The following is a 12,628-nucleotide window of genomic DNA, read 5'->3' on the forward strand; positions in this document are numbered from 1 at the left end:
GTCTGTGAGAGCCGGAATTCTTACTGGTTGGTAGGTGATCAAATACTTATTTCATGCAATAAAATGCAAATTAATTATTTAAAAATCATACAATGTGATTTTCTGGATTTTTGTTTTAGATTCCGTCTTTCACAGTTGAAGTGTACCTATGATAAAAATTACAGACCTCTAGGTGCTTTGTAAGTGGGAAAACCTGCAAAATCGGCATTGTATCAAATACTTGTTCTCCCCACTGTATATGTGTATTTATGTTTTTTTTTTTAAGGTTTTTGTTACTGCCACTTGTGCATTTAATACTTTTCGGTCTTGGAAATTTAATCAGCGATTGAAGGAATACATATTCACGTAATGAATTTGTTAATATGGTTCGACTGCTGCAGTGGGCTCTTTTACCTCCATCCCCAGATCCTACAAACCATTAATAAGCTTTTTTGCTTCACCTTTGAGAAGGCAAGATAAATAATGGCACAGCCAATTCAAAAGGCTGTAAAATGACATCCTTATTGGCCATGTAATGGGAAGGGCATGTCACCAATCTGAGTGCATCAAAGGGCTGTTGGAACTTCCCATTCAATATGGAGCCTCATGAATGCCTCAGGGAAGGTATATTTACTTTTCATTTCACCAGCACTTTATTTGGTATTTTCTTTACTGAATAGTCCTTTATTCCATGCATTGACATATTTAATAGTGAAACCTTGAGTGACTTTTTGATTCACCATACCAGAAGATTAAGGGTGGGATTGTCCATCACAGGTTTAATATGATATACGTTTTGTTTTGTTTTTTTTTCTGCAAAGAGTGAAGCTTATGGGAGAGAAAGGTTAAACTTACAGTGCAGTAGTGGGGCAACAATTGGGCACAACTAGTGAGGTAATGCACAGACAGGAAAAGAAGAGAGAGGAGGGAGGAAACACTGATACCAGCAAGCATGTGGGTTGGGTTGTGAAAGGTTAATGGAGGAATAAAGATCATGGGTCAGGATGAGAGATGAGAGGAGGTGGTGATTCACTTCCTGCCTGAATCCCTGGAGGGCAAAATGGGGAAAAAATGGAACTTGGAAGGCTATTCCCTAGATGGGAGAAGTGAGGATCAAAGAAGTTGAGGTGTGCACTCAGTCTGGATTTGGAAAGTTTAACGAGGAAGCAGTTACTGGAAGAACACATTTATCCTGGAGCAGATTGGGAGGGTCAGTGGACTGAGAGAGCAGAGGGAGCAATATCGGAGAAGAGGCGGTGAAAAACATATAGACCACTGACTTGTCTACGATGTGAAAGCATCTGACCTTGTGCTTTGGGCCTCATCGTAGGAGATTCCACTAATGTTGGGAGCTTGAGATTGCACAGAATCCAGGTGTGTGTGTGTGTGTGTGTGTGTGTGTGTGTGTGTGTGTGTGTGTGTGTGTGTGTGTGTGTGTGTGTGTGTGTGTGTGTGTGTGTGTGTGTGTGTGTGTGTACGTACTCCATTGAGCTGCAGACTTATAGCTGTTACCTCTGTTGTCTTAACCTGATGTACATGGAAGAGTGTACAATCTTTTTTGAAATTTGAAATCATTCTTTATCAGCTGAAGTTTCTATTTTATTTAATGTATTTTTATTTTTTTAACATTAATGTAAGGCTCATAATGGAGCTTGGACGTAAATCTGACACAATACAAAAGACTGGACATGATTAGGCGTCAGTATTGAATGTATTTGATACAAATTAATTGTAAAGACATTAGTTAGTAGACGATGGCCAGATACATATTGTAAATGTGATTTGAACCTGGGTTCAGAGCACCATAAGCCATTGGTTCTCATGGGAGTGCTCACCAGGGCGAACACTGCTTGGATTTTAAAAGGTAAGTTTTGCCCATTTATAAGAAATTCCCATCAGCATTCAAGGTCAATAACAAACCTTCACTCACCCTGAAATTAACTGGTACATTAGACTCCAGCGTGGCTTCTCAGCCCTTTGCTCACCTGTTCGCAATAACTGCCCAAGTACCGCTGTGTTGAGTGTCTCACAGTAGCGCCAAAGTAATGTAATATGGCTTCTGCCGCCACACTGCCTCCCCATACACCCTGGTGGTGTTTGATATACATGACACCACTCAGTACACCAACCTTCAGCATGAGCCCGGGAAATGGATGCAACCTCAAATTTCCTTCATTGTGAAAGGGACACACAAACACTTTCGGCAGAGTTCCTTTTGTTTTACAGTTTTCTTTCTGAAAAAAAGTTTGAACTTAACCTAACTTAAATTAATCTGCAGTGCAGATGGTAGACTGCACATTGAACTACAGTAAACTGTGAGGTGCTGATTAATTATTTATCATGAGAAAAAAATTAAATCAACGATGACATTACAATTGAATTGGAGTGGTGTCATGTGCCACTGTTTTACACTTTCATCTTACTTTTTGGCAAACTCGATCTGTCCTTAAGCCCACCTCTGAATACTATAGCTAACACCGACTGCAACATTACTCACGAGGCAGGATAAGGCAGCCAAGTTTAGTAACCATAATAATAATAATAATAATAATAACAAGTAAAAAAGTCATAAAATGTCATAGCCCCCTTTGTTTTTGTAATTTTGTTGATTGGAGTTTAAAGGGCGAGCCCATCTTTATATACAGCTGAAATGGCCGCCAGTCTACCAGTCGGCCATCTTCGATCAGATTGCAAAATAAAATGAAGTGCATGTGTATGCCGTCATGCACTGTGCTTGTGCCCAGTTTGAACAAAATCAGACCATGCATGTGTGAGAAATAGTTGGAGACATTTAAGTAACAAAATGGTCACCAGTTGGCCATCTTGGATCTGATCTCAAAAAATAAAAAACGACTATGTAAGCTGTGATTCATTATCTGTTTGCCAAGTTTGAACAAGATCAGTAAATGCATGAGTGAGAAATGGTTGAGGACGTGTTAGACACTAGGTTTTTTTTTTTTGGGGGGGGGGGGGTTACAACTGAAATGGCTGCCAGTCGGCCATCTTGGATCTGATGTCGAAAAAAAAACGATGATCACATGTATACCATCGTGTGTTATCTTTGTGTCAAGTACAAATATAATCGGTCCATACATGTCCGAGATATGGTTGTGAATGCACCCACGCACGGACACGAAAATCGAGACCAAATCCAGAAGTCCGAAATGGGGGTTAATAACGAGGCGAGGTCAATGGCATGCCATCACAAATCCCCACGCTTCCCACCTAAAGCAAAGCTGAAAGATGGCAAAAAGTTTCACCAGGAATAACCCAACATCAGAATTTGAGCTTAAATTGTTTTTTTCTCGTTTTGAACACTGTGACCCAAAGTCCCCACCCCCTGGGGCATGAACCGGGAGTTAAATCCAAAAAATGGTGACATATTTCATGCGTCCCCCAATGTTGATTGCCAATACAAAGTTTCATCAAAAAATGTGTCTGTAATTGCAAAAATGATGGATGGACAAACAGACAGACGGAGCAGATTACGATATCCCATGGTTGTTTTTTGAAAAAGCATGGGGATAATAAAAATTTGGGGGGCTGGCAACAATTCATGATATTACAATGCTAATGCAATGATCTAATGACTTGACAATCAAGGAATAAGGAAAACCATTCCAATTCTGACCCAAGCCTTCCTCCACTTGTTTGTTGTGTTTTCCCAAATGAATAAACTGATGTTTATCATGAACAAAAAATTCAAGGCAGATTCATTGAACCACAGTAATGCGTGCTGATGCATACAGTTTCCAGCTATATTGTATGTAGTTGTGCTCAAAGGTTCAGCTAAAACCAAAATAATGGAGGTCCATCTCCATGGAGGTTAAACTCAACATTATTTATTAGTGCGACGCTTGCTCCAAAGGGTTCAGGTTGACAAAAACAATCATCCCACGATTTACCGGCCATTAACAAAATGCTTCTCTTGATGTGATTCAATGGAGAACAATCTTTCTAATCGGTAAGCACAAACATGCCATCACATAAGCCTTCAGGAAAAGAAAGGCAACAGGGTCAGAAATGCCAGGAATGTTTTAACTCAGCGAAGCTAAAATGAACAATCAAATATCATATTGTCTTTCACCCATAATTATGATGGGGCCGTTGGTCAGTGATAGATGATTACTTGTTTATGACGAGGCCTCACTGAAGCTTTCTTGATTAAGGATATTAATAATAACTTGTCGTCACCCAAACGACCTTCCAAACAATTCCCAACTGAAAACATAATTTATAGATGCAATGTGCTCTGAAACGACCATTAAAATGTGTGCATATGGCGATGTGCGACATGAAAATTACATGCCACATTGTTCTGAAAAATCGAGGTGAGTTGTCAATCATTGCGATAAAGCAATGCTCTTTTGGTTTGGCAATTCTGTGGATAGTAAGTATCCTGATCGGGCCACCGGGACCTTTAATCTCTTTTTAAATCCGAAAATATGATTTGAAGCGCTTATTTGAAAGAAAGTCAGAACCGAACTGATGGTACACAGGTGTTGGTATTTTGGGGGCAGAGAATTCCTTTCGTGTTCTTCAGTACCCTAATATCATCAGCCATGATTCCTTTGATTAAAAAAAAAACTTTATGAGATATTGTGGACAAGCCCCTTTGATGGGGATGGACGAGTCTTCGCGGAATTCTCTGATCTATGAATTGTGACCATTTATAATATCTTTTTTGAAGTAAACATGAAGTGTTAATTCCCACAGACTTTGACAATTAGTCTAAATCTTCATATTTATTATCATTCTGACTATTTCCCTTTCTCTGGCTGTTCTTTTTTTTTTTTTTGGGGCGGGGGGGTTTCCATACTCATGTTCTGTTGGTCTCAGGGTCAGGAAACTATTTTGTGCCAACAATGCCAATGTTTTTCCCTAATTTTGCACACAATATTTCTACTCCTGGGTGCATATCATGTGAAACCAACAGGGTTACATATTGGTAAAGTTATCAAGGTTTGTTTGAGGTTTTATTAGTGGGGGGATAAATTATGAATCAAAAGAGGTATTTTAACATGATAGAAATTTATAATCTGAGGCATAATCTAGAATGTTATATTCATTTTTGGTCATCACATCCGAGGAAGAACACAGCTGCCATAGTGAGTGCAGCATAAAGCAACTAAATCGATTCCGAGACCAGCTCGACTAAGCCATGATGAGCAGCTGAAGGAGACAGGATTTTAAACATGAGAATGGAGGTGATTATGAGGGGATTTAATAGAGATGTTTAAGGTAATGAGGGGAAAGACTAAGTGCAGAAGGGTTTTTAAGCAGAATAGAGAGCTATAGGATCAGAGAGTAGTTAATGTATGAAATAGTCTACCTTGTAAGGTAGTGACAGTGGAAAAAGTAGATAGGTTTAAATTGGAATTAGATAGGTATCTAGGTATGTCGGAGATAGAGCAGTACAGGGATATTGGTAAGACTTGGCGGGAACTTGTGTGTGGATGGGTGATATTTTTTTGGAAGGGCTGGTGTAGTGCAGGCATGAAGGGCTGAATGGCTTCCATCTGCACCAAAACTGTGTGTGTGTGTGTGTGTGTGTGTGTGTGTGTGTGTGTGTGTGTGTGTGTGTGTGTGTGTGTGTGTGTGTGTGTGTGTGTGTGTGTGTGTGTGTGTGTGTGTGTGTGTGTGTGTGTGTGTGTGTGTGTGTACACAGTATATGTTTCTTTATATGTCTTGCTTCCTCTACATCGATGTTCATACAAAAGCTGAAATGTTTCCTGATGTAAAATGTGCTTCTGCTTCAGGGCATCAGACCCTCTACTTGGTCAACCAGCAGTGAGTTTTCTTGCTGTTCGTACAGTTGCCGAATGGCTGGATGCCATCCATATGGCACGTTATCATGACAACTTCATGACAACTGGGTACACAACATTGGAGGCTGTCCGCCACATGTCACTTGGGTAAGTAAACCGAAGCCTCAGTTTTGCATCATGAAAAACCTAACATGCCGAATTTTTTGGTAATTAATACATTTGTTCACCAGAAGGGCACTCGTTTGAGTGCATACCTCTGCCATGCAAATGCCTGATCCACGAGAATATATCGGGCCCATTACATTTTTCAAATACCATGCTACACAGTACGAGATCGTTTTTGGCCCGATCTCTCAATGGTGAAAAATCACTTTAAAAATTAAATAATTCTCGTATCCAGACCTGGATTCAGATCTTCATCAAAGTCGAATCAATTTGTCCTTGCAACACACCCAACCTGTCCACCAAGTTTCATCTCAATCTGTCTACAACATTTTGAGATATCATGCTATATATTGGTTAAGCCCTATCCTTCAATGATGAAGAATCACTTAAAAAATTCTCCAGCCGTATCCGGATTCGGATCTTCACCAAAATCGAAGCAATTCGTCCTTGTCACACACCCAGCATGCCCACAAAATTTCATCCGGATCCATTCACAAATTTTTGAAATATCCTGCACAAAACAAACAGACAAACATGAAGAACACGTCATGCAGAGCACGATACTAAACACAATCCATAAAACGAATTTGACCTCAATAATAATTGATGGTTGAATTCAGTGACAAAATATGCAACTCCTCTTCAAATTTCAAGTGAATCGGATGAAAATTGACAATTTTAGGAATTCGCCCTGCGTTGACCTTTTCGCCTATGTGGACCTCCAAAATAATTGCGAGTTGAATTCAGTGACCTGAAATATAAATCCTCTTCAAATTTCAAGTCAATCAAATGAAATTTGAGGAATTTAAAAATAACTGCTAAGTTGTTGCCCTTTGGCTTATGTTGACCTTTTGGCTGATGTTGACCTCAAAAATAATTGGCAAATTGAATTCAGTGACCTGGAATAAAAATCCTCTTTAAATTTCAAGTGAATCGGATGAAAATTGAGGATTTTAGTAATCTCACTTGAGTTGTTGACCTTTTGCCTATGTTGACCTTTTGACCTCAAAAACAATCGGCTTCTTCCTTATGACAAACTCCACCATGTGGTGAAGTTTTGTGAAGATCGGTATAAAATTGTGACCCGCAGGTGACAAACAGACAAACAAACAAACAAACAAACAGACAGACAGAGACAAAGACAGATAGACAGAATAACAAAATCGACTGACCAATGTACTTGAAAAATCTTCGATTTTGCAAGTAACGAACAAACAAGCAGCTTTCGGTGGTGGAGGTAATAAAGCTGTGATGAATAATTCTTGAATATATGTGAATAACAATGACAAATGTAACTAACTTCATCATTAGTTCATTTATGCTTTAAAGTGTTAATTGCAATGTCTCTTTAGCACAATCCTCTATTAATTGCTGTTTCTGTTTGTTGATTTTTCAAAAGCTCTAGCCACTTGAAAAAAATGCTCCTTCCTTCACTTTGAGGATAAATATAATATTCATGACCTGAGGATCCCAATTTGATCCAATAATTTTCTGTGTTATGTTCCATACATTATTAATGGAATTGGTTCAAGTTTACAAAGCCCATTTTCTAGCTCTTCTATGAGCCTCAACTTTGTATACAAAAATATATAGATAAAAACAGCACACTTTTTTTGCTGAGGAGCATCAAACCTCTTTTTGCATACGCTGGCTTTTTAGAACCACCTCAACACTAGGACCATTAATAATCCCATACAGTTTATGTGATGCTTTTTTTACAGTCATTTGAGATTCTAAGGGCAAGCAGGATAGCCCAGAGGTATATATGCACACACGCCTCTGATTTTTCTCGCCTGGGCGATTCATCAATGTGTTGTCCATCTCTTGGATGGACGTTAAACAGGGTATCCCATCTGCTGGTTGTGGTTGGTGGATGATAAAGATCCCATGATGTCTTCCATGAGGCAAACTATTGCAGGCCCTTTGACTTATATCCAAATTCCTGCCCTGACCAACCTTGGGAAGGCAAAGGCAAACCACCAGTATAATCCTTGCCATGAAGCTGCTTTGGCAGCACTAAACCTGCCTTTGGACAGAGTACAAGAAAGAGGAAGGCTCGTATTGTGGAATGGTCTTTCTCGTAAGGTAGTGACAATGGAAAGAGCAGATGGGTTTAAATTGGAATTAGATATAACTCGCAAATATTACCCGTTGCTTCGCTGATCATAAGAGTGCTGACCATAAGAGTGCTATAGAGTGCTATCATAAGAGGGAGGAGAGAGAGAAGGGTGGAAGAGAGAGGAGAGAGAGGAGAGTGATGAGGTGGAGTGGAAAAGAAGGAGGAGGGAGGAAGAGTGAGGAGGGGTGGGGGAAGGGAAGGCAGCGTGAAGTGAGAGGAAGAGAAGACAGACGTGCGGTGAAGTGTGAATTTTTTATTCATATTCTCTCATCAAAATGATTCTAAATACTGCCCGGAGAAAAAACACCACCCGGACATGCCCAGAGATTAACACATTCTGGAGACAAACACCGTCTGGACACGTCCGGAGACGATCTCCTGTCCAGGCATAGACACTGCACAGACACATCCAGAAACAAATTCCCGTCCGAACATAAACACCGCCTGCACACGTCCAGAGACAAACTCCCATCCAGACATAAGCACCGCCCAGATGCGACCAGAGACAAACACCGCCCAGATGTGTCCAGAGACAAACACCACCCAGAGGCATCCAGAGACAAACACCACCCAGAGGCATCCAGAGACAAACACCACACAGAGGCATCCAGAGACAAACACCACACAGAGGCGTCCAGAGACAAACACCGCCCAGATGCGTCCAGAGACAAACGCCGCCCAGATGCGTCCGGAGACAAACACCGCCCATATGCGTCCAGAGACAAACACCGCCCATATGCGTCCAGAATCAAACACCGCCCATATGCGTCCAGAGACAAACACCGCCCAGACGCATCCAGAGACAAACACCGCCCAGATGCATCCCAGGACAAACACCGCTCAGATGCAACCTATGACAAACAACACCCGGATGCGTCCAGAGACAAACACCGCCCGGACGCATCCAGAGACAAACACCGCCCGGACGCGTTCCGGAAACAAACACCATCCAGACACGTCCGGAGACAAACACCGCCCAGAGGTGTCCTGAGACAAACACCGCCCAGACACATCCGGAGACAGACACCACCCGGACGCGTCCAGAGACAAGCACCGCCCGGACGCGTTCGGAGACAAACACCATCCGGACACGTCCAGAGACAAACACCGCCCAGAGGCGTCCTAAGACAAACACCGCCCAGAGGCGTCCGGAGACAAACACCGCCCAGACACGTCTGGAGACAAACACCGCCCGGATGCGTCCGGAGACAAACACCACCCGGACGCATCCGGAGGCAAACACCGCCCGGACACGTCTGGAGACAAACACCGCCAGGATGCGTCCGGAGACAAACACCACCCGGACGCATCTGGAGACAAACACCGCCCGGACACGTCTGGAGACAAACACCGCCCGGACACGTCCGGAGACAAACACCGCCCAGACCCTTCCGGAGACAAACACCGCCCGGACGCGTCCAGAGCCAAGCTGTTCAGAGACAAACCCCACCCAAACACATCCAGAGACAAACACTGCCTGGAAATAACCACCATCCAGACACATATGGAGATAACTGCAATCCAGACATAACCACCATCTGGATATGTCCGAAGATAACCACCGTCCAGATATGTCCAGTGACAAACAGACAGACAGACAAAGAGAGAGGGAGGAAGGGAGAGGGGAGGAGAGGGGGGTGGATTCCGGCAGATGTGACGTTTAGTTTAACGGAACACATATTGATGAATCACCCTGCCTGTGAAACACCAGGATGACAGTATATAGCTGGGTGAGGATTAAAACCCAGGCTAGACAGCTTAGTGAAAGTGTGCGTACCTATTGACTGTCCTGCCATGATGTTAATAAAACGTTTCAATTTGTTTATTTGTATTTATCTATGCCGAAGTGACCGCAGAACAACACGGGGCCATCACAGACGAGTGACCCCTGAATATTTTCCAAGATGATCAATATACAGTATTCAGTGACAATGCAAATATTGTAGAGTGCTCACCAAGTGGCTTAAACACTCCAGCAAAATGGATGATAAGGAACGGTTCGCTTGTCACGCGATAATCAATCATCAAACCGTCATATTAAACACACACCTCCTGGAGATTCCTGAAATATCAAATATGTCCGAACTGGACAAATTAACACTTTTCTTTTTTGCAGTCAGATCTGCTGCTAAGTTCTAGAATGGAACTTAAAGGAAATAAAGCCTCGAACGCTGGCATCTCCGGGCATTTATAGGCATTGCAATGTATCCAGCGATTCATAGCTATGATGATCAGGCATTCGTAATATGAGTGAGGAAAGCGGAAAAAAACTTTATCATTTAGAAATCGTTGTGGCTTGTTCCAAGTCAAGGCATGGTTGAACAGGCCAAAAAACGTGGTGCCTTCAGACCCCAGCGAAGTTACCCAGGATACACCTTGATACCCCATAGAGAGTGAGGTGGCCACGAATGCACCTGATATAGGATATAATTAAATATGGCCATTAATTTTCTTCAAAATGGGTGTTTTAATTAACCAAAACACCCAATTTTCATTTATGTACTTCCTTGGAGGTCCCTTAGCATGCATGCAAAGTTTCAGGCCATGAGGTTTTCAGGGTTTTGGAGTTATGGTGGACACACACACACACACACACACACACACACACACACACACACACACACACACACACACACACACACACACACACACACACACACACACACACACACACACACACACACACACTGACATTTATTCGTATAGATTAAGGTACCCACATCCGTACGAGATACCCGCTTGTAGATTACAGTGTGAGGACATTTTGAGGCATCAGTGTACCCTCGCACAAATTGAAAGGACAAATTTTTTAGATAATGGATAAATCATCATAGTATAAGATTGGAGCCTGGATTCCCAACATTATTAAGCATGTTAAGAGATTGCAGTGCCAATCAGGCTAATCTTACTATATTGTTTTCACATGATGCTTTCATCACATGAACGTTTTCATCACAAAATAAGTCATAGTGCAACGGTACTACTACTACTACTACTACCACCACCACATCTTTAATAGCCTCAATTGACCCCACCTTCTCTTGTTGGCCAGGAAGCTTCTTCGCTAAGTCTTCAGCAAATAGACTGGCTCAGACTGACCTTTGACTGAAGGTAGCAGGAATGTGTAATGTGTTCAGGGTGCTGGGATGACTCGGCTACTCCTTGTGAAGGACACCATGGGATCTTTAACATTGACCAACTAATCATAGCAGATGGAACATCTAGTTTAACGTCCATCAAAGGGACAGCACAGATATTGATGCCTTGCTCTGGATGAGAAACCTTAGGATGACAGTTTATATCTGGGTTGAGATTTAAACCAGGCTAGACAGCTCAGAGGCTCGTGTGCATTCCTCTGGATTATCCTGCACACCACAATAATAGTTGTTATATGTTATATATCAGAAGAACGGTTGTGTAAAAATGACCCTTTCGATCCTTCAAAGAACCATGTCTATTCCATCACTCACCACGGCCTGATGACAAAAAAATTCACAATTTCAAATCAACATCTGCCTCATTGTTGTGTACGCTTGACAAATGTACAAATGTGATGCACATGTTCTTCGTCCCAGCTGACATTTTAATCCATTTTTGATTCAAAAGCCTCTTGTTTTTTTCCACAGAGACATCCAAAGGATTGGGATCTCGCTGGTTGGCCATCAGAAAAAGATTTTGAACAGCATCCAGGTTATGCGAGCACAGTCCCTACCAGCGCAGAGCACCGGTGTGTAGATCTTCGCCATGATGTGACAAATGCTTCTTGGTGAAAAAGATGATGGCCATACCCCGACCGATGTACGATCGGGTAAAGTTTCCAGGTCTCATTTATTCAGTGGTTGAAAGAGTAGAAGAATGTAAAACCGGAAGGGTTGGAAGAAAACAAGCGCTCAACCCTTTCCCAAATTTATTTCCACTCTGCAAATGACGTTTATGTAATTTATGGGTTTTTTGTATATTAATGCACCTTTGTAAAATAGCCAAGTAGATAATGTAAATATATACTGCCTTTCTCTGTACCATTTGAAAATATGGATGTTAAAATACTACCTTTTGTTTGTTTTTTTCATTAACTTAAAACTGGTAGTTCAAAAATAACTAAATATTTGTTTTTTTTTTAATTCCCTGACACATCCTCTTCCTTTTCTCTCCAAATTTTTCTTTGTCTGTATGTCTGTCTAATTGTATATTACTTCATTGTCTGTCTGTCTGTCTGTGTGTGTGTTTTGTGTATGGTTTGTCAAGGTTCTTCATTGTTTGTTCAACGTTCCCTTTCAATGTGAGATTCACATATTGTGTTTTATGCATTAAGCTGCCATATATATATATATATATATATATATATATATATATATATATATATATATATATATATATATATATATATATATATATATATATATATATATATATATATATGTAGAGCTTTTGTAGTTAAAAAAAAAATGTTGTCAATGTCTAATTATTATGACTATTATTATTTTTTTTGAAAAGGTTAACATTTCCTGTTATTCATTATTCCCATTCGTGCGTTTTCCCTGTTTTATGAACATATTTGATTCATTCATTTAACCACAAACAAAGGACTGTGGTACAT

General features: G+C 41.1%; 1 protein-coding gene across 5 annotated transcripts in view; it reads left to right on the forward strand.

Annotated features, from left to right (window-relative positions):
• Positions 1-12,179, forward strand: part of LOC147020366 (ephrin type-A receptor 5-like) — a 285,255-nt gene extending 273,076 nt beyond the window's left edge. For all 5 annotated transcript variants that reach the window (XM_085895675.1, XM_085895672.1, XM_085895673.1 and 2 more), the window contains 2 exons: positions 5,739-5,894; positions 11,658-12,179. In XM_085895675.1, the coding sequence (XP_085751801.1) occupies positions 5,739-5,894; positions 11,658-11,766 (265 nt within the window). In that variant the 3' untranslated portion in view covers positions 11,767-12,179. The remainder of the gene's footprint in view (positions 1-5,738; positions 5,895-11,657) is intronic.
• Positions 12,180-12,628: the final 449 nt, after the last annotated feature.

This window comes from Eptatretus burgeri, chromosome 9, assembly GCF_056783735.1.
Source record: "Eptatretus burgeri isolate ZD-2024b chromosome 9, Ebu_testis_v1, whole genome shotgun sequence".
Taxonomy (NCBI): domain Eukaryota; kingdom Metazoa; phylum Chordata; class Myxini; order Myxiniformes; family Myxinidae; genus Eptatretus; species Eptatretus burgeri.